The sequence below is a fragment of the Lepisosteus platostomus genome, chromosome 8 (assembly GCF_059453375.1).
Source record: "Lepisosteus platostomus isolate fLepPlt1 chromosome 8, fLepPlt1.hap1, whole genome shotgun sequence".
Lineage (NCBI taxonomy): Eukaryota > Metazoa > Chordata > Actinopteri > Semionotiformes > Lepisosteidae > Lepisosteus > Lepisosteus platostomus.
Genome location: NC_142618.1, coordinates 39136501 through 39159562, shown reverse-complemented (window position 1 = coordinate 39159562; position 23062 = coordinate 39136501). Strand labels below are relative to the sequence as shown.

Genomic DNA, 23062 nt, shown 5'->3' with positions numbered 1-23062 from the left:
GTGGAGTGCCTAATTAATTGCTAATAGTCAAGGATCTTATCAAGCTTGTCGTTGAAAGTCAGGATATTAGCATTGACACCATGGATGAGTAGCGGTTGGTAGCCTATTCCAGACTGTCACAGCCATCTGTGTAAAGTAGTGCTTCCTTCCTGATCTTCTGGCGTTGGTTTTAAATGAACCTTTCAGTAGTTTCCATTTTTGTCTCTTTGCTTTGTGATTCAATGTTGATTTACTTGACTGGAAACATTTCCCAGTAAATGGGTGTCACCTCTGTTTTGATTGACTGACAGATTAGTTTTGCTAGTCCACGAATAACAATGCTTGTTTCCCTAAGTACAATTGGAAAAATACTACCTGGCCCTGGAGATTTGTGCATCTTAAGTGTTTCTAATACCAGTAATATTTCTGCATCTTATATACTTCAATTTTATATTATGTAATATAGAGCTTTATCATAGCACAACGTCTGAGAACAGTATTGCAGTATAGGTAGCGCAGTGTAATACTTAACTTTGTGCAGATAAGTATTTATCTTACACTATCGAGTCTTAGTTTTTTGTTTAACCAGATTCAAGCACTTTAAAACAAGAAGCTTTCAAATCTATCCGCACATGAAAAAAAAGTTTGAAACAATTCTTGCATCATTTATCTAACGCTTAAAAAGCTTTAAACACTAACTAGACACAATAACAAATAACATGTTTTAGCCCAACAGACATCATCAGTGTATTTTGACTTCATGCTGTAGCACTGTTTTTTTCCCAAAAACAAACTGCAGATGGTGCCCATGTAAATCACCTTAACTGAAATGTCAAACAAACTATGCACTTAGCCAGAAAGCACAAAACCTGTCGTCGTGACAGGGAAGCATTCACTTAGAGAAAATACTGGAAAATGTATTTTTGTATAATAGAAGGTTTTATGCTGGAGTGCTTGCAACCCACTAAAGCTAAGCAGGTGTGAGCCTGGTTAGTACCTGGATGAGAGACCTCCTGGGAAAAACTAAGGTTGCTGCTGGAAGAGACGTTAGTGAGGCCAGCAGGGGGCCCCAGTATAGTGACGGGGACACTGTACTTTAAACAAGCGAAACTTTAAACTTGGAAATTCAGCAAGAAAAGAGCTATCAAACCCCTTTAACGCAAATACAATTATTTTATAAACTAAATCATAACAGGCTTCACTTTAGGCAGAGCTCCTTTCAATCCTTTCTTTGAAAAGCAACCAAATGCCATAGCTAAGCTTTATTTAGGTGTTTTGACAACACAAAACAAACGTCATTTCCATTGGAATACTGGGAAAAAATATTCAAAATCAGTTAAACAGACATAATTGCTGCATTCAATTAAGAATGTCAGTGCTTGTGTTTTTATTACTTGAACAGGAAAAATAGGCCAAGGTCAAAATTGTAATGCAAAAAATTCTTAAATATTTCTCAAGTGCCCTTCAATTCAAGGGTGTTTTCAAAGTGCATTACAGATTTTTTTAAAAAGGACAACAAGTAGTATGATTCCATGCCTTTATATAAGACTTTTTATTTGAACCCCCACTGAAGTACAGTTCCTTTATGGGTAATGTGCAGTATCACAGCCATTATTTGTTAGCTATACAGGTACTAATATACTGCTAGAAACTAGTATTGAAAAATTGCTTTAGCAGTTGAATTAAGGGAACTTTAGGTATGCAAGATTGCACAGTGGAATTTAGGAAACCAGAATTAACAGTCCTATCATAATTATATTTTTAATAGCCATGTAGTCAGGAATTTAATGATTAAGCCTCCTCAATTTGATTTAATTTGCCCTAAGGCATAGTGTCATAGTGGCCCTTGTTAATATAATGAGTAATTGGTTTGGAAATTATGGTCAAAATGAAGGGTGCTATCTAATGGTCACCAACACCACTTACAGCAGTTTTCCTTGGAGATCTCACATGCCAATACTGAGCAGCCTCAGCCTTACTTAGCTTCTAGGACCTGAGGAGATCAGGTCACGAGTTGGTAAAGCTACTGTACTGCCAGCAACAATAAAGGCTATAAAATTACAGAACATTTATATTTAAAAACAATGAAAATGCATACAAAATAGCACACTGAAGCAGTAATTTAATAGGAAACTGAAGCAGCTGTTAGGTTTCCCCATAGATATGGGGAAAACATGAAGACAACCATGATTTCTCCACAGAGAAAGTGCAATAGCCCAGAATCAAAACAACTGTCAAATGCCAAATCATCATGCTGTCCAGTAATAATGAGAATCTATAACTATGTGAATTTGGTTTTGGTTAACAAGGGGCTCTAGCACCTGCATCTATAACATGGATTGTGTAGTAAGAGTTGAGAAAAAACATTACAATCATAGTCTGAATGAGTTGAAATTAGCTCATTATTAGAGGCCAGGGGAAAATGGCCTCATTGAAGAAACGTGAGTGCAAACACACACACAAAACAAATTTCAGACTACATGTTTTATCACAGGTGTTGGCAATATAATTCCTCATGAACTCTCACAGGTTTCATACGTACTTCAAATAGTAGGTCATTCATAGGGCTGGGCGATATGGCCAAAAACATTATCACGATAAAAATTTTCAAATCAGTCGATATCGATAATTATCACGATAAATGTCAAATCATTATTTCTTTCAAGTTTAAAGGCAGATTTTTTCTCCTGAGTGAAAGTTGAAGAAACCAGACAGTTAATTGGTAAATTAAACAACTCTTTATTTTAAGAACACAACAAATACTTTCCAAACAGCAGAAACATTAAACAAATCTGTTAGCTGCCTGGTCTGTACCACGCACCCGCCCTCACGCAGTATTTTGTGCGCATGCGCATATCATGCGCAAAGCATAAACATATATATCGGACTTTTGTTAAAATTCTATCGAGGAAAATTTAATCGCGATAATTATCGTTATCGAATTATCGCCCAGCTCTAGTCATTCATACTTAATTAAAACAATGCATTCATATCTGAAAGATTAGTTCTATTAATCCATGAAGTTCAAAGTTGAAATGAAGCTTTGTAGGGTTCCGGGAATTGAAGTCTACCCCTTCCTCTACAACGAAGTGTAGGAAGAGCTACCTCTGGTACCTGAGGCAGGTACACAATTATGTAGTCCTGTACTCTTTTACTTCTACTCCCATCCACTGCATTAAAGCAAATGATATTAAAACAATCAGGCAAGCGCTGGTGTGGGTTCTCTTTGGGAGAGCAAGGGGCGTGTTGCTGAGGTTGCACATGGGATTGTGGCTTAGATCAGAGGAGAGAGCCAAGGAATGGGCATATTAAAAAAAAAAGAATACTGTCGCACAATTGCCTTATTCTGTCGTGTTTTAAGTTCAACCTGCTATTTTAAATAGATAGATTCTCATCATCCAACTGATTTTGTAGTTAGAAAAAAACTACAATGCTAAAATGCATAAAAAAACATTTTAATAGTTATTTTTGGCAATAATTCACCTTCATTTAAACATTTCTGCTGAGTCAATAATCTTTAAAATAAGCAAACTACTTGAATTTTTCAGTGTTTTAATCACTTATTAACATACACTAAGCAGACAACCACTCTATATGCTATACTTGATATTATACTGCTAGATAGGGTGGCACGGTGGCACTGTGGTTAGCATAGCTGCCTTGCAAATTGGCCTTTTAGTAAGTGTGTGCATGCATGTGTCTACATGTGCCTTGTGTCCCATCCAGATTGGATCTCGCTTTGCGCCTGCCGCTTGCCAAGATGTGTTGTGGCTCCCTTATGACCCTCAAGTGGATGACATGTTTAGAAAATGGATGGGTATTCTATTAAGAGTTGGGTTAGAGAAAGAGAGAATGGTGAATACTGAAAACCCTTGATTTTGTGCGACTTAAATCCACCTGTACATATACTGTTTAAAAAATTACACCTCTTTTTCATTCCCATCGTTTATGTCCCAACAATTTTTATATCCATAAGCTGTCATTGGTTCAAAGTATAAACTTATTTCTCAGCATTAGCAAGAAATTATAAAATATTTTAAATGCTTCTATAATGATAAAATAATACATTTTTAATATGCTTAATGGGCGAGTCAAAATATAGACCCTGCCGACGATAATGCTACTGTAAATGTCTCTCTTCAGGTTTCATATTGGGAGTCAAGACTCAGAGGACTATTCCAGTTAAGTTAATCAGTTACCCAGAAGTTACTTATAATATTTTTGTCCTAGTAGAATTTAATTTTAAGAAATTGGATACAATAAGATTTTTCTACCAAGGATAAAGCCCTGTGGGACATCATAGGCAATATTTGCTAAACCTGACTCAGTCAAGTCACAGCAGTGTCACAGGAAGCAATGGCCCTCTTTTACAGATCTGTCATTGAGAGTGTTTTGACCTTTTCCACCACTGTATGGTACAGCAACACTTCTGCCCAGGAGAGAGAGAGTAGTGTATATCGTCTCTAAAATTGCAGGATACAAAGCTCTAAAGATCCTTTCTGGACCCCCCCCACACTGCCAACCCCTGTTTTTCTTTCCTCCCCTCTTGTGCATGGCTTAGGTCTACGAAGACAAGGACTACTAGATTTCATTACAACACCTCCCCAGAGGCTGTGAGATGCATCTTTAATTTGGATTCTAATTTGGAACTCATGTTATTTTATCTGGTCTCACTGTTATTTATCTGATTACTGGTGTTAGGATGGTATGTGAAGATGTGTTGGGTGGATGCTGTTTATAATAATAATAATAATAATAATAATAATAATAATAATAATAATAAAAAACTTTATTTTATATAAAATATAAAGGCGCTTATTCTTGGGACTATGCTGTATACCTGTATGTCTTTCATTGTATGAGTTCACCAAACAAAATTTCATGCATCTTTTGGTTATGGCAAAAAAGGACCAAAGTGAATTTTGCCAAAGGAACAAAGTAGTGGTGACAAATCCGATCTAAAACACATCTGCACACTTCCCGAAAGGCTGACTAATTTATTAAAATGTCATAGCCTACTGAAGCCCAATAAACCTAGAACAGACAGCATTTAAATTTGTATCAGTAAGTCATTTATCTAAAACTGTCAAGAACTGAACTAGGTAATTTTAAAGTACTCACGTTACCAGAGAGCTAGTTAAAGAAAAAAAATATCTTTTGGAAATATACATTTAAAACAAGAATTTTATTTTGAGTACAATGAAGTACAATTAACATAATATATATAATAGAGAAGCCACGAAAAAGAGGGGCTTATATTTCTTTGTAGTCACGTAAGCAGTATTAGTTCTACTTGGAAAACCTCTCAAGTAGGAAATACAATTACCCCTCACCCCCATCCCTAAATAAAATGAAAGTGTATAACAGCCAATCAAACTTTACCTGCATGTCTCTAAGTGGTAGAAAAAAAGCAAAGCACTCAGTGAATACTTATATAAACATGGGGAGAACATGTAAACTCCACACAGACAGACACCCCAAGCTGAAATTGAAGAAAGTACCCCTGAGCTGCAAGGCCTCAGCTGTCAGAGCTAACCACTACCATTGAGAGAAGGTCACTGTGACGCATCTTACTCAGTCGGTCCCTAACAATGAATTCGATCCATCCATCTTCTAACTGCTTTATCCAGTATAGGGTCGCAGGGCTGTGACCAGCAAGCAATGGACACACCCTGGATGGAATGCCAGTGTACTGCAGGGCACACACGGACACATAGACAGACATGCAACACTCACACCAGGGGCAATTTTCCCTGAAGCTTATTAACCTACCACTGTCTTTGGACTGTGGGAGGAAACCTGGAAGAAACTCATGTAAACATGGGAAAAATATAAGAACTCCACACACCACAGGAACTGAACTCAGGACCTCAGCGCTGCACGGCAACAATGCTAACCACTGCACCACTGTGCTAATAGTTAACTAAAATGAGGATTTCATCCAGCCATGTCTTGGAAAAAAGCCAGGATACGAACTCTGACGACATGGTTGTGTTGCTTGTTTCCACTTATGACTTCTGGTATCATGGCTCACTGCTAATTCCTAAGAAGTCCAATAGGTTGAATTTTTTGTGGTCAGGGCTTTCAAGAATTCTGAATACTTGGATCTGGTCAACTTGTAGCCTTCTCTGTTCAAGACTACAAAGCTTCAGTTCTCTTAACTTAGCCAATGTAGGCACGCAAATACATTACCTCTGGCCTTTACGGCAGGGATTGGGAAAGCACGGATCACTGTCACGACAGGTGCCGAACTCAAACTGATTGTCTTTCAGGCCCATACAGCGAGCCACGCAGGCACTGGGGTAGGTGCGTCCATTCTTAGCACACACAGGCACAAACTGGTCAGCACAGCCACATGGCAGACCTAAAACACAAAAACGTTTCCTTTCAATGGGAATTTATAGCAGCTCATTGGTTAGAGCCTTTTTAGAAGACTTTCACAACTTCCCAGATGAACTGCACTCTCACTGTGTGGTTTAATTTACAATAGCTGAAAGCTAAGAGACAACTTGTGGAAACCTGATCACAAAGGTCAACTGAAATGTATGTGTAAAGACACAAAGTTCCTGAAGAGGAAATGGGCTACAGAAATATAAAGGCAAAAGGACCCCTACTACAGATGGCGTAACTGCTCATTAACACTGAGACATGTATATATATTTACAGTCCTCAGAAAAAAAAATCTATCACTAGTTATGGAAAATGTTTTGTGAATATTGAGCTGTACAAATTAATAGAATACTGCAGTTATTAAAAAAACAGCTGTCACTCAAGCCTCTACAGCAAGAGTTTATTGTTTTGTTCCCAAAGGATAGCTCAGGCCCAGTTCTGAGGTATGCCAATGCTTTCCTGTTCTGTACCAGTAAAGCGGCGCCTGTCCTCTTCAGAGCTCTGTTTGCTCAGGCACTGGCGGGTGGAGCAGACGATCTCTCCAGCAAAGCAGGAGCAGGTGTGGCAGTCCACTTTGAAGGATGTCCCATGGCCTAGGAAGAACACAAGGATCAGCCCTCGTAAAACAGTTTTGTTCACTGTCTCCTACAGGACAGTCTTGTTCACTGTCACTGTTACCTACAGGTCAGTCTTGTTCACAGTCACCTACAGGATAGGTTTGTTGCATTCCCTGTGGCAGTTCCTAACAGAATATCATTTACAACTCCTGTTAATGCATTTTCAGTGCTGTGGCCTGGGCGGAAACCAGATTGGAATTTCTCAAGTATATTACATAAATCCACATAAGACTGAAGTTTGGCCACAACTATGCTCTCAAGAATTTTAGATAAAAATGGAACATTTGAAATAGGTCTGTAGTAGTTGAGAACTTGTGGATCCAAATTTGGTTTCTTAAGCAGCGGTCTAACAACCGCTACCTTAAATTGGTCAGGTACAACGCCTGATGCAAGGAACATGTTCATCATACTAATTATAGGTCCCGCCAATACTTTGAGGGAATCTTTGACTAGCTGAGTGGGGATGGGATCTAGAGGACAGGTGGTTGATTTTGTCTTAATTAATTTCTTTAGTTCATGTTCATTAACTAATTAAACTAAAAAGCCTCATACGATTGGCGAGACTCTTATTCGTCCAGCAGCATTGGCTATTTGTCAAACTATGAACGTGTGTGACGAGGGTGTTTGCATTGTTTTCTCTATGGGTTTTGGGTTGGGGGGCACAAGTTCAAACTTAGACAAGCTGGGGGGAGCGCATTTCAAAAATGGTTGAGAACCCCTGACCTACAGGACAGTCTTGTTCACAGTCATCTACATGACAGGCGTGTTCACTGTCATTGTCACCTACAGGACAGGCCTATTCACTGTCACTGTTGTCTACAAGACAGCCTTGTTCACTGTCACAGTCACCTACAGGACAGTCTAATTCACTGTCGCCTACAGGACAGCCTTGTTCACAGTCACCTACAGGACAGTCTTGTTCACTGTCATTGTCACTTATAGTACAGTCTTGTTCACAGTCACTTATAGGAAAGGCTTGTTCACTGTCACTGTCACTCTGGAACAGTTTAGCTCACTGTCACCTTTAGGACTGTCTTGTTCACCATCACCTACAGAATGGTGCACAAGGTTGTGCCAGGTCTTCTTAACACAAAAACAGTTTAAACAGTATGTGCGATGTATGAGTTTACATCTTTTTCCTTCTTGTTTATGGAGCTATTCTCTCACTGTCAGGTAACATTTCATGCTACAAGTTTCTTTCCCAAATTAAGCAAATCTCCCTTTTTTCCCCTTTACTGCTGAATATCAACTGGGAAAATTGGACATGTGTCAGTCATACAGACTGCTGAAATATTTTGTCAAATTAAACTAAATATAGCCTACATAATAATTTAATTAAACATTTATAACAATGTACTGAATAACTAATATATTTTTAACACAGAATGAAGTGATATAATACAAACAATAAACATTGCTTAATTTCATTATATAATTGTACAACTCCAAAAAGTAGATGAAAAACATTTAACACAAATTCTCCACTAAAATATTTTATATAAAAAGAATGCAGCAACATTAAAACAATGTTTTTTGCATTCTGGTAAAAAATTCCAATTGTGCTTCCAAGGCTGGTTTAGAAATAGTCCTGCAATACAGTCTCTAACCAGGAGGTGACAGTGTTACAAAACATAAGTCTGTGTTTAGTCACTGCTGGACATGGTTAGTTCAGACTGAATTCCATGCGTACTCCTGTAAATATACATGGCAATGAAAAGCAAACAGAGTAGGGTATTTTGGCAAGATAATTCTTTTGTGTGAGGACAGTGACATTCCGGGTATACCACAGAGACACCACAGGAAGGAAATTGCTGGGTGCGGTTGTTTTTAATTTCAAGTTCGTAAAATACATTCTTATAAAGGAGGAATGCTGTTACTGGATACCCCAATAGCACCAACGAAATGTGTTCTACCTATCTTCACCTGAACACTTGACCCAGATCAGGAATTAATCCTTTTGCAAAGGCTGACTGCCAACTGATCCTGGTTTGGATGTTAGTATTCAAAGTGATGCAAAAGATTATAAAAAACAACAAAAGTTGAAACTCTAACAAGGCCAGGGGATATGTTTCTGTAATAAGTGATAACAACACTATTGTAGTACAAAAGCCTCAACACTCTTGTGCTTATTTCCCAGTTGATATTTAGTAGAAATGTATTGAAGTGTCCCGTTACGAATGTGCTATAGCAGTATTTAATAAATACAAGCCCATTTTATGGGTCTGTATTTATTTAATACAAGCAAACACAATTTGCTTATATTTTTTTAGGGGGATCGTGTTCCTGTGGTTGCCTTTGTAGGGAGATGAGTGATGTCATATCCTCAAAACAAGAAGGTTGTACAGTATATCTCAGGAATGAAAGCAGCACAAACACTACTTTCCAGCCCAAACAGAGCAGAACAGTGGGTTTCACTGTTTGTACTGTTTGTGGGGAGCTAATGTTCATAGCATGTTGCACAATTAGCCAAATGAAGCCCATTTTATGGGTCTGTATTTATTAAATACAAGCAAAGACAATTTATCTTGAAAAAATAATAAAATAAAAATATATATAGTTTCCACATTTGTTAAAAATATAATTGAAGATTCATATTAGCAGTAAGGAAGGAAATAATCAAGGGAAAAAGGTAAGAAACTATACTTTGTCTTTGGCCTCCAACAATGCAGGTTTTCTCAGTGTCAACACAGGGCATGTCCACACAATTCTCCAGATGGCCACTCTGACCACATGTGCATATCTCATAGCAGCCCACCTCTCCCTTAGGAGAGGGAACTTGGATCAGAGCCCTCCTGTGGACAAGGAACTCAGAAGCCTCTCCCAGTTTACAGCCTAGAATACATGTGTAAAGAGATTAATGAGAAATTGAATCATTTGCATGCTTTGGTTTTTAATTCCTAAAGTTAAATGAGACACAACATAACTTTACACCTTTTTACACCTTCATTTGCTAGTCTACATATTCCCGGTTCGAGCCTGACTATGTCATTATCTAACTGTGGCCAGGACTCCTTGACTAGTTTGGCTGTGACTGAGTCTGGCCAGGATGTGTTTGCAGAACCACCCCTTGCCAGGCACCTGTAAGCTTGCAGTGTTATCAGTGAGAGTTGCATTTCTCCTACCAACGCTGACTGTCCTTGTAGACACCGTCATGTTGATTACCTACCCTTAATTTATACTGTGGAGTATAAAGGGGAGGAAATTGGAAGTCAACTAAAAAAAAACTGTCTGCTAAGCCTAATATAATATTGAAAATGAAAGCATAACCACAGTAGTACTGGGATAACTGTATAAGAGTTTGGAGTGGTAGAGCAGATAATCCTTGTGGTTAACAAGGTATTTAACAAAATGCATTTTAATTGTCCTCTTTCCATTTCTCAATACATACTTGTACATCTCAGTCTTGATGAAGGAATAGCCTGAGTGAAAATGTACACAGTAAAATACAAAATTCTGTCAAGCTATACAAAAGGAGTTCCTCTGAGAACGTATTTCAACTTTTGCCCAAAAGGGCATTTACGTAAAAAAAAGTGCCAAAATCAGGTTACTTATTAATTTAAGCAATGAATGTCACCTTTCATGGAGTTTAAATCTCTGTAATCAGACTGCTATACCTTGTACACAGAAGAAAGGTAGACACTCCTGCCCTGGCTGGCACCCCTTCCTGTTCACCTCACACAGCTGGTTGCTGGGGCAGGGGTTGGGGTTACAGGGGTGAATCACCTCCTCTATGATATCTCCTAGGGAACTGGGGCCTGGGAAAACAAGAAATAAAAACCTTCAATCGAAATCAAGGAAGAAGTTAAGGATAGGAGCAGGTGTGTCAGTTTTGCCATTCCTGAAAAGAGATCACCTTGAAACGAAACACTGTTTAGGTCACAAAAAGGATTCCTGTTATTTTCATTCATTGTATGGTATGGTTACTAGTTTCAGAAATGAATAGTTCCTGGGCTGCCAACTGGTTCAAATAGTGAAAGTGTGCTCCTGGAACATGGAATGAAGTTTGTCCAGGGATACCGTTGTCATCGGCCAATGGCTCTTTGAAGTTGCCCCCCTACAAACAGCACAAAACAATGTAACAATGCTCAGAATGTGATGGTCTATGCCGCCGATAATAATGTCTGAGGCACTTTCTTTTTTCAGGGGGATCATGTTGTTGCCTTTGTAGGGAGATGAGTGATGTCACATCCCAAAAACAAGAAGGTATATCTCAGGAATGAAAGCAGCACAAACACTACTTTCAATGGTACAAACCAGCCCAAACAGAGCAGAACAGTGGGTTTCACTGTTTGTGCTGTTTGTGGGGAGCCAATGTTCATAGCATGCTGCACAATTAGCCAAGTGCCATCGGGGTGGAGATTACCAGAGTGTTTTTGGAAATGGAACAGTGACCTGGAAGTGCATGCATGTGAGTGTGCAGTGTTGTCATTCAGAGATCAATCACTCCCTCCAGGTGACGCTAACTGGTTTATAAGACACTGCGAAGGCTGAAGATCTCTGCAGTGTTAATTTTAGAGGCAAAATGAAGAGTCATCAATCCTTCCATGTTGGCACAAAGGTTGTAGTGGTCAATGCTAAGTTGATTAATGATTGATAAGTCCAAAATGGATACAAAATATACAATAATTGCTTATTCAAAACCTTTTAAAAGAGTTGTACTGTTATTATGTGTCATAACAGGAGAGCATCTTGCTAGGCATTATCACATGACAGATTTTTATCAGTTGATTCTTAAGGCTCCACTGTTTCCAGACTTTGCTGTGAAGTGGGGTGTTGCTAAGGGAGTACATGACTCAGAGGATGCAAAATACATGGGTTGAGATCACAATTTCAGATTTGGAATTGAAGAGAAGCTCCAAGAGGTAATAGTGACAATGCAGACAAAAAGCTTTTGCTCTGGCCAGGTCAAGTGTGAAGAGAAATTCCAGTCACAAGTGTATGGTGTATCCAGATGTTTCCTGCTCTTTAATTGCAATCTTTGCCAAAAAAAGACTACCACGCTATGCTTCAGAAATCACTTTACCAGTACTAGAACATTGGCCAAAGAGCAGTCAACACCTAGTAAAAGCAAATGAAGACCCGATTGTTGTTACTCACGTTCGAATACATGACATTGGTATAAAAACACTCTTTTTGCAAACAACAAATTCCAAGACCTTAAGACACGTGAAACTGAAGAAAAGGACTAAATAGGTGCATTTTGTGTGCCTCTGCCCTGTGAAGGTGAACAACTTGAAATGGTAATCTGTAAAAACAACACATGGCTGAGTACATGGTGTGCTGAAGAAGGCCTGAGCTTTCCCTGCCACTGGAATCCTTTCAAAGGCAAAAGCCTATTCTATTTGTACAGAAGTGATGGAGTATACAGCATAGATTATCTTGAAATCACCGCAACAGAGAGCAGTGGTGTCAAATACAATGATTGGATAGACAGCATTACAAAGGAAATATAAGAGGCGAGGAAGAGTACTATACATCAAAACATGCATCCAGGCACCAGAACAGAGAGGAATCAAGGAACCTGAATCTTATTAAAAGCTGTTAAAGGCGTAGTCTTAGGAGTATCAGTGGTGAAGCTCTGATTTGACACAACTTGTTATAAAGTGGTACCAATACACAATACAATATTGAAACAATATTAAAAGTGAACTGAGAAATAACTGAATATTTTTTATAGCAGGCAAGACTCCAACATACTATTTAGTCATGGGAACTTGTTTATACAGTCAGTCTCTATGTAGAAAGTTGCATCAAATAATCATTACTGATCAATGTGAACTGAACTGATGTCAGCCAAAAAAGCTACACATGCAAACACTTAACTGAGTGAAGTCAATAAATGAGGTAATCAGTTGTAATATTTCCCTGTGACCTGTTTATCAACAAGCAAGTGCCAATTAATTATTACCATACCATAATAAAATTGAGTTATTACAGTACATAAACTTGAAAGAAATACTGAATTTCTTCAAATTGGCAATTTCACACCGTGAAATTATACTTAATAATACAACAAAAATAAAATAATACAACAGTATAATATAAATATCTTAAATCAGAACATCCACACTATTTATCTGGTTATTACAAAGATTTTAACACATCTTTTAATATAGACACTCCTTCAGTACTTACAATAAACTCATGATAATAATTCAGGAGCCACCTGAATTAAGTTTTGTGAAAAAATACAAAAGGCTAATCTAAGAATGCTGTCAGTCTATTACGGTCAATGCAAAAGCAAACGTCTTTCACAAGATAATAAAAAAATATTATTTGAGTTGTTTTTGTATTTTTATTAAAGGTTGCTTAAAGTACAGTATATAAACTCAACAATTCTTGCTATAATTCATTTCCTTGATGCTGTTATTCAACATGGCATACAAATATCACTTAAGGTTGCAGCTTTTCCCTGCAACTTTCAAAAATATGAAAAATCTAAACAACAAAACAAAATGCAGCCAGACATCGTTTCTATGGTCCTTCCTTTTTTTGCCTCACCAAACCCTACATTTTCTACAAGTTCTTGAGTAGCAGGGAACTACAAATTAGTCTACAGATGATAAAAAAGATCTGTGATTTGTCAGACTCAAAATCTACCCACAGAAGTCCTATCTGAGATGGAGCTTTTGAACATCTGTTAACAAACAAGATGTAAATAGGTCTTTTTTCTTTGACTGTAAAAGATTAATACATAGATGCAAAAATCACATGCTGAAAAAAAATTACAAAATGTAGTAGCTGTAATGAGAGATGAAGCACTTTTGTTAACACAGGATGAGACCAGGAATCTGTTATTTCAATGTAATATTTTCAAGGATACTGCTAATTTGGCTTTGTCAAGTTTTTTCCTTTCTTGCTATGTAATGTCATACCCAGAGCCACAGCTGAAAGTATACACATTTGCTAAAACCTCTTAATGTTCACCTGCAAAAATTCAAACAAAATCAGACTTACTGTATCGTTACTTAGGATCAAATTTATTTGTAATGAAAAAGACAAGAGGACTTTGATATACAGTATATTACAGGAGGTCTAAGTGTCCTGTAAAACAAGCAGAAAACCTGTAATAAGAACAATAAACAAATAATAGATTTCCAGTCTGGATGTTTCTTGCCTAAAAAATGTTACAAAGTAATGTTAATAGCTTTGCACAGAGATTAGACTCATTTCTCATCTGATTGACTGACAGAAAATTAAAATATAAATGTGAGTTATAACCTGTGCTGTCAGATATCCCATAAGGAAGCCATGGTGATAGTAGTGTATAATCACAAAATATTTCATTTTATGTGGAGCCTAAATAGGTATAAATCTATTTTTTTCTTCCTCATAAAGGCATGAAAAAACATTTCTGTTTTCACTGATCATACCTAGTTTCAAAATAAATATAAATCACAAGTGACTGTTAGTGGTAAACTTACCTCAATAGTGGTAAACCTCATATCTATAGGAAATAAATGACTCATAACCACTACCCAGAGGCTTAAGGGCTGGAAGGAAAGAGGTGCTAAGTACTTAAGTAACACACTCCCACTGTTAGTATGTACAAGATGCTCTGAATGTATACTGTAGCATGATTTTGCCACTAACTACATCCATCCTGCTGGTTTTCAGAAGCTCAGAAGGAGAACTCTTGAAATAACAAGATACAACAGACTAAAGAGAAGGAAGGTGTGGTTGGAAATCAAACTTTTTGAGAAACAGCTAAATAAAAGTGTGTACTGTACATGCAAAGGATTTACTATAATGACTCGAGTTGAGTCCTTTTTTGGAGTGGATGTAACTGACTTGCAAATAATGTATTTTTACTGGATTATTGTCTTTATTCCCCTAACAGTTTTAGTTGTGAATCAACTAGTATAGGTGAGATTTTCTCTCCATGTCCTGAAAGTCTCAAGTCTGATACAAATGTGATCTCAATATAATTGGGAGTAAATATATATCCTACAAAACTGGTCACCATTTAATTAAAATGATGTTCTGATGTAATGATGTAATTAAAGTGATGCTACAGTGCACCTCTGCCATCCCTTTAAGCCGGGTGAATGGGAGGAAGGTCATCAGAGGATACAGGTGGAATGGAGCAACTCTTTTTTTCCTTAGAGAGTCAATGCTATGTACAGTAGCATAGCATTTGTAACACTGATGTCATATGCCCTATCTGGGGCTACGCTCAGACCAGTTAGACAATGGAATCTTCAATATCCAAAATATCATCTCAACAGAGGTTTTTGTACAACAGCCCAGTTAAAGTGTTCCTGGGCTCTAAGATCTGGAACAATATAGAGAATCATTAAAAAGGTTGTTAATTGCTTCACAACACATAGAACTTAAAAGCAATTATTGTTTTTTGTGCAGTATCTCAAATTTACCATAAATTGTGGACTCTGAAAATCCAAGAGTCATAGATATATTGCTGATGTGACACCATGTGTTGCAGATCATCTGATTATACCCATTTTAGACAGGCACATTTAATAACTTGTTTTTGAAGTCAAAATGATGGACTGATTTTTACATTTATTGTGTAATCATATTTTCCTAGGTTAGAAATTATTTTTTACTTTTACATTGGTGCTGTGAATTGATTTTTTGTTAATATCAGCTCTGTTTGACCCTGTGAGAGCTTTAATGGGGATTTCTGAGCCCGTTCAGAGGAATAATGTAATGTAATAATTAGAAAATCCTGCAAGACAATATGTTAATCACAGTATATAGCTACATGTACAGTGGACAGAACTATATATGAGGACATTATCTGTAATTTCACTAAACCCCTATTTGATGGTATTCACTAATTCAAGACTCAGAAACATAATGAATGCATGCAAAAACTGTTTTAGAGGCAAAGAAGGAAAACTCTTGAACAGATAGAATAATACAGACTGAACTGGATGAAGGTGGGGTTGGAAATAAAAATTTCAATCCCAAGCATGAAAAAGGCATGTGTGAAAGCATCACTTTTTGCACGGCACACTGTTGCTTTGCTGAAGCTCTCTGAATCACCAAATTTGTAATAATAATTGCTTACACTTATATCACGCTTTTCTGGACACTCCACTCAAAGCGCTTTACTGGTAATGGGGACTCCCCTCCACCACCACCAATGTGCAGCATCCACCTGGATGATAGTGCACACAGTACACTCACCACACACCAGCTATCAGTGGAGAGAAGAACAGAATGGTGAAGCCAATTCATAGATGGGGATTATTAGGAGGCCATGATTTGGAAAGGCCAGGGGAAATTTGGCCAGAACGCTGGGGTTATACCCCTACTCTTTTTGAGAAACACCCTGGGATTTACAGAGAGTCAGGACCTCGGTTGTACGTCTCATCCAAAGAACGGCGCCTTTTTACAGTATAGTGTCCCCGTCACTATACTGGGGCATTAGGACCCACATAGACCCCAGGGTGAGCGCCCCCTGCTGGCCCCACTAACACCTCTTCCAGCAGCAACCTTAGTTTTTCCCAGGAGGTCTCCCATCCGGCTAATTGACCAGGCTCACACCTGCTTAGCTTCAGTGGATTGCCAGTTGTGAGTTGCAGGGGGATATGGCTGCTGGCCATAGTAAAAAACTGCAGCAGCCACAACAAATCTCTACCAAATGCAGAGAGTTTGTGTTTCTGTTAACATTGAGCTACAACATGTATTAGCCATTTACAGGCTATAGATAATATGAATGTAAATGATACCCTGTGTGCTAAAAGGTTTCTTACAAATAAAAATTATCAGCGAAACGTAAAGGGGTTTGACAATCTCTAATCTTTCTTTCTCTTCATAAAGCTCTCCTGTCAGCTGAATCCCTTTAAAAAGGTAATGCTGTTTTTTAGAAGGGACTGACCAGGTGATGAAATGTGCTCTTAATCACAAAGTATGTCCAAGTTTGAACTAGACTGCACAGAGAAGGTGAGGAATAGTGGATGTGTGCTACTTTAGATGATAAATCAGATACAGTTCAATCTTGCTTTGTGAAACCAAAAAGACAGACATCAGTTAAGCAACTCTACCAATCTGCTCAGTCATGTTGTCAAAGCTGGTGTTGTGTTTCTTTCAAGAAACAGCAAGACAGATTTTTGGATCAATTAGCAACTCACAATGATGTTCCCTAGATATAACTTTTTTTCTAGCTGCAGTCAGGTAAGGCAAGAGCCACAGGAGGAATGAGACTTAAGACCCACTTTTCTGATCCATCTGCCATCAGAGTTAGCATCAATTAGAACCGTTTTGACACAACTATATTCAGAGCTCTCAGTTCCAAGTGTGTTTTGTTTAAAGAGCTTCATTGGGCTGTGATTCACTATAGTCTCTTCCAGCTCATTCTCACTCCTCTGACAGCATAGTAGAGGATATACAGTAGCTGGCAAGTTTCCATTGAATATTCCATTTAATATAAAAAGAGTTCAAAACATCTTTCCAATTCTTAATTAACCATGTTGCTAAGAGAACTGTATGAACTGTTCTAAACCACATTCTACACATTAAACCATTTTACTTGAGATGTTAAGTTTACATATTCAGCAAAACCAAAAAACAAAATAAAAGCAAAGTCTCTGCATCAATTCTTACTGAGGTATCTCTGCAGGGGAATGCAGCGCTCTGGGTCATCTGTTGGTGAGAGAAGGTCACAGATGGTTTCAGGACTTTGTCCCTCGTTAAATTTACTGTGGTCTCCACAGTGTGTCAATATGTCCACACAATCTGACCTGAAGAAATAAAAAGAGATTTACATCAAAATCCCGCTTAACATGAATCCAGAAGCTTCCTCTTTAAAAAAAAAATGTAACTATACAAATTATTTTCAAGTCCCCCTGATTTCCTAATTAACTTGACTTCAGCTAATACATCTTATACCAAGAGCCACTCGAAGAATGAGAACTTGAACCCTCCTTAGTGATGTGCATTTTCTTACCCATAACTCATTTTCACACTGTATAGCCCACAGTACTCTCACTGATGTGTATCTGGTAAGTAACAGAAGTAGGTACTACATAGCAAGATAAGATCAGACCCTGGCTGATTCAAGTCCACTCAATCTTGGCCATTGTGCCAATTCTGACATTCATGTGTTGGCACTTAGGAAGTTCCAGTTACATTCAGCTACAGTATGAACAGAGCCTAGTTTGAAATGTTAATGTCTGGACTGCAGCACTCCTGTGCTCTGAATGAGACATTTTACTGTCAGAGAGACTGTAAGGTGTTATCAACAGGAAATATGTTCAAAGATTATATGGTCAAAGATTATACTTGAACAAAAATTGAAAGACAGAACGTGATCAAAGTAATTTAGTAAACTTATATTTTAAATAAAAATTAACACAATTTTCTTATTCTGAAACTATGACACTTGTTTTGTGCTTTGAGCCAGCACCTTGTTGGGTGTGTAGAGGTAATATGTAGAGGTTTCCCCAGCCCCCAACGCTAGTTACCAGTAGGTAACAAAGAAATGCTGGGAGCTGGGGTTTGAATTGCCTTAATCTGATTTCATGGCGGAGCCCATATGGAAGGATAATCAAAGGATCATCACAGTGTACATGTTCAATCTGTATGTTCCAATGGAGCTAGTAACAGCTTTCATGGAGGGGCACAAGGAGTCTGGACTGGCAAGCGCCAGTACTGAGTCCCCCCGAGGACCTGGATGTTTTTGATGGATTCAATCACCCACTGGTGCTATTCTCCACAGGTGCTGACAGGAGGTACCTTTCCTAGCCTAGACAGCAGGATTTCTGCAGGAAATGCAGATACTCTGGCCATAATGATTAGGGATGCACAGCCATAAGGTGCCGTATCTATGGTACAGATGGACACACAGCCAAGAACTGCAAGCTCTCAAGAGGTGCAACAGATCTGTTTTGCTAGAAAATCAGATAGTTGGAACCAGCAGTAGGACAAGGGGAGAAACGAGAAAAAAAAAGTGCCCGCTCCTCCTAGACAAAGGACAAACCAGAGGCCACACCACCAGCCTCAACGGCACCAGACAAAGATCTGGATCCCCGGATCACCCCCACCAAGGGAGGAAAGGGGAAGAGGCTGGATTCTGGTCGCGAACACTGATCAGAGAGGGCAGAAGTTGAGGAAGGAAATGTTTGCTGACCTGGCCAGCTGCTGCATGACGAACAAATGGGTGGTACTCAGCGGAGACTTCAAGGTTGATCGGGAGAAGGGAGGCAACACCAGTTTGGCAGAGCTGGAGTCACTGCTCAAGCAATTCTTCCAGGTCACTTGGACAAATTCCAGGGGAGTGTGCAGTCTTCTGGATTACAACTTTGTGCACATGACCTGTTCTCTGGAGTGTCCCCACTGTGGTATTCCAACCAGGACCGTGTGTCTGTAGTGGCTAATGCCAACCTGCCAGCATTTGGTCAGGGCTATTGGAAGCTGAACTGAACGATACTGAACACTATTCAGGAAACACTATGAGGGCTGGGTTGAAATGAAGTGTGGCTAAATATCGGTAGTGGAGTGGTGGGAAGCAGTGAAGGAGTGGACCAGAACCCTGGAGCAGATCTACTGTAGATGAAAGGCAGCCAGGGAAAGAAGCTGCACATCTCTGATGAGAATAATGAAACCCATTCTTTTTTTTAGTCAGGTCTGGGGAGCCAAGAAAAAGAGGATGACCCACAGACTAAGATGGAGAGATGGAGAGGTGGTGCTTGAAAGGTGTGATAAAGTGGAGGCGAAAGGCATAATGTCCCTGGTCTTCAAGGGGAGCAGGTTTAGCCAACCTCAATAAACAGAGGCTATAACAATGCTCTATACAGATGTCAGGATTTTGTCCAAGCTACTTGCCAGCAGGCTGAGGACTGCCCTGCCCCACACAATAAACAGAGACCAGATGTGTGCGTTGGAGGGGCGATCTGTAAGTTGGAACCTCCAGCTCACTTGAGACGCTATCGCCTGGGCTAAGAACTGAAATGTGCCAAAGATGATAGTGAGCCTGGACTGGGAGAAAGCCTTTGATAGCGTAAACCATGGCTATCTGTTCAAAGTGCTGTAACACCAGATTAAGACAAAGTTTCAGCCACTGGATAAAGATATTGTACTCTGAAGTGGACAGCAGAGTTAACATCATCTGGGGGACATCTGGGGGTTTTCAACTAATGCTGTTCTATTCAAGATAACCTGTTCTGAAAGATCTTGTGTTCTGTATGAAGCCCCTTAAGATACTGGTGGTTTCATTCTAGAGCCAAGACAACAAGAACATAAACTAGTCAGAGAGGTATGCCTGGGTGAACATGAAGCTGGGTCTGTGGAAAACACTGTTGCCGATCCTCACAGGGAAAGTGATGGTGTTGAAAGTGGACATCGTGCCGCCTTTAGTATACCTGGCCATGGTGTACCCACTGCTGTCCAGATTCAGACAAGTGCTGCTAGGGATTGTCTTCAAAGTCATCTGGGGGGAGGGGGGGCTTGCACGAGTACATCACAAGAAATCAAATGAGCCAGGTGGTCGAGGAAGAGGGGAGACACGTACTGGACTTCCCCTTAAACTTGACAGCATGTTTTTCTGCAACCTCTGTCAGGTGCTACGGGACCCAGTTGGTTACAAGTACCAGTACTTTGTCAGGCTGTGGTTCAACACTGATTCAGTGTTGTGTTCCAACACTGGACCAAAAGCAGGAAAGTGATCAGGAACCTACACCCACGTCGTCAAGTGGAGCCAGAAATACGAACCCGTGAGACAACCAACTTTGAACTAATCACAGGACCCAAAATAAAGAGGTGAGAGGGGTACAGGTCGCCGGGGAGAGGCTAATGACCCCAAAGGAGACCTGGGCACAGCCTCAACCCAAAGAACCTGTTGAGTGAAAAACAAGTTGAAAAACAAATTGAGTGACCTCAACTGGATGGCTGTATACCAGAGGCTGGCGACCAGGAACCTGCACTTTCCCTGAGACATGTGTTTTGTCGAGGAGGCACCGAAACATGTGTTCTGGGGCTGCCCCTTCACCAAATCGGTGTGGGGGGAGAAATGGAAAACACTCTGCGACACCTGGAAGTGAGAATAGTGCTAAGCTACTATCATCTACCACCTGCTGGGGCTGGCACTGACTGGACTGGACAAACAGACACAGTACCAGCTGTTGCTGTAAGGACTGTGGAATGCAGAGAATGCTCTCATCCAGCCCAACACAGTGGAGGGCGAGAGAGTTGGAGGAGAGGATCTTCATGAACCTCAGAGTCAGAATGAAGTGCTACGTAGCCAAATGGGGATTATTTACAGCAACAGAGCACTGAAAAGGACTGTGGGCCCTGTACAAGGAATGAAGAAGTAACATTGAAACCTGTTCCGTTGCAGTCCTGTGGAAAACTGGACTACTGCAACTATCAGAGCCAGAACATGTTTCAGGGACAGTGAATGGATTACATTGAGTGGTAACACCCAGAAGCTTGGAGGGACTCTTTGTTATATGAATCCAACCTCAATGGCCACTGGCTAAAGAATTGATAATAGACAATTGCTGGTTTGAGAAATTTGTTTGTAAGAAATGTGTACAGTGTTTGTAATAAGATTTATTATTTATTAAATAAAAATTAAATTGAATAAGCTTACTCAGAGGCTTTGGGAAATATTCTGGCACTAATCTGAGTTGTGACTAATGTCTCTGAGGTCAAAAGAAGCAATAATTCAGTCACTCCACTTTGTTCATAAGTACTGAAGAACAGCAAGAGTTTGTAAAGAAATTTAGTGACAATTATTGAAACTGGTAGGAAAAAAATAACTTTCAGGTTTTAAGTCCATGCTTTCTATTTTTTTAAGACAAAAGAGATATGTACACATGTGGAAAATCCAGGAAAATATGAACATAAAGACACATTATTCAAATGTAAATACAGGTGAATTATAAAAGCACAGAGCATTACTGTATGCACGTTTGACACTGAATAGAAATGCTGAGCCCAGTGCTGGGTCTCTGTTGCTCAGAAAAAAAGTGTGACCCCTAAAAAATGGGGGTCACAGCTTATCCTGTCTCACCCTATAAATTTTGCTTGGCTTTTAGCCTCATTCATGTTGCAGCTCAGTCTGGATGCATTTATTCAAAAGCAACACATTACATAGACGCAAGAACTCCTCAATACTCACCTGTGGACCTGTATTTCATCCTCACCCTCAGTGAACTCAACACCATTTAATAGTGAATTCAATCAGTAGAACTAAAACTGCAAAAGTCGATGCCAAATTACAACCTAAATGAGTAATAAGTAAAATCATTCCTTTAGGCAATGTACACAGAATATGACTTGCATAATGAAGAATTTACTTGGACTGAAGTATTAAATGGGACTGAATGTTTTTAATATATTTATATGACTTTTTTCAAGAAAATGTCCACTAAGCTGAAGATGAACATACTTGCAGATGACACTTCCCCGCGATTTGCTGTAGCACGGCTTGATTTGCAGAGCACAGGCTACAGCCTTCCACATTTCTGGGCGACATTTCCGGATGTCCAAGACTGGGATATTCATGAAGGGCATTTTGATGCTCCCTTCTTCCCAAAGTTTTATATCACTCATGGCTCCCTGGTCTGACTGAGCATTGCAGCTCCTGAAGAGCTCGGTAGGCCTTTAAAAAGCAGACAAAATGAAATCAGTGAAATCAAACTTACCTCTTAAATGTACGACTGGAGCCTTATGGTTCTACAACACCTCTGTAATGTTCTAAGCTCTTTGAGAAAAACTCAAATGGCAGGATAGACCTCTAGTTACAGAGGGTGAACGATTGGAAATGGAATATTAAAAAGCTGTTTTTTGTGGGTCAGTAAACAAATTCATATTATGCTTAAATCAACCCCATTTCCAAAGGGTTTTTGCAGGATTTGACATTAGGTCATCAGCTTTTACCAGAGAGTTGTTTGGATCATTGCTTTTGCAACTATCCAGGACACCTGAGGAACTTCTGTCTCTTTTCTGTCTCAACAGTTCTCAACAGCTTTAGATAAACGGAGCATTATTCCAATAGGTCATCAGCCATGATTGTGGAGAGTTTACAGACACTTTAACACTGAAAAACAGAGCTTGTGAATTATTATAGAAGGGTTATGTTGAGAAAATAACATTGTGATTTACTG

The 23062-nt window shown here is 39.2% G+C and overlaps 1 protein-coding gene across 1 annotated transcript in view; it reads right to left on the bottom strand.

Annotated features, from left to right (window-relative positions):
- reck (reversion-inducing-cysteine-rich protein with kazal motifs) overlaps positions 1–23062 on the bottom strand; it is a 70305-nt gene that overhangs the window by 10506 nt on the left and 36737 nt on the right. The window contains exons 11-16 of the mRNA XM_088643373.1: positions 22345–22557; positions 17559–17695; positions 10601–10741; positions 9630–9818; positions 6840–6962; positions 6172–6343 (exon numbers count right to left, since the gene is read on the bottom strand). Coding sequence (XP_088499499.1) covers positions 6172–6343; positions 6840–6962; positions 9630–9818; positions 10601–10741; positions 17559–17695; positions 22345–22557 — 975 coding nt within the window. The remainder of the gene's footprint in view (positions 1–6171; positions 6344–6839; positions 6963–9629; positions 9819–10600; positions 10742–17558; positions 17696–22344; positions 22558–23062) is intronic.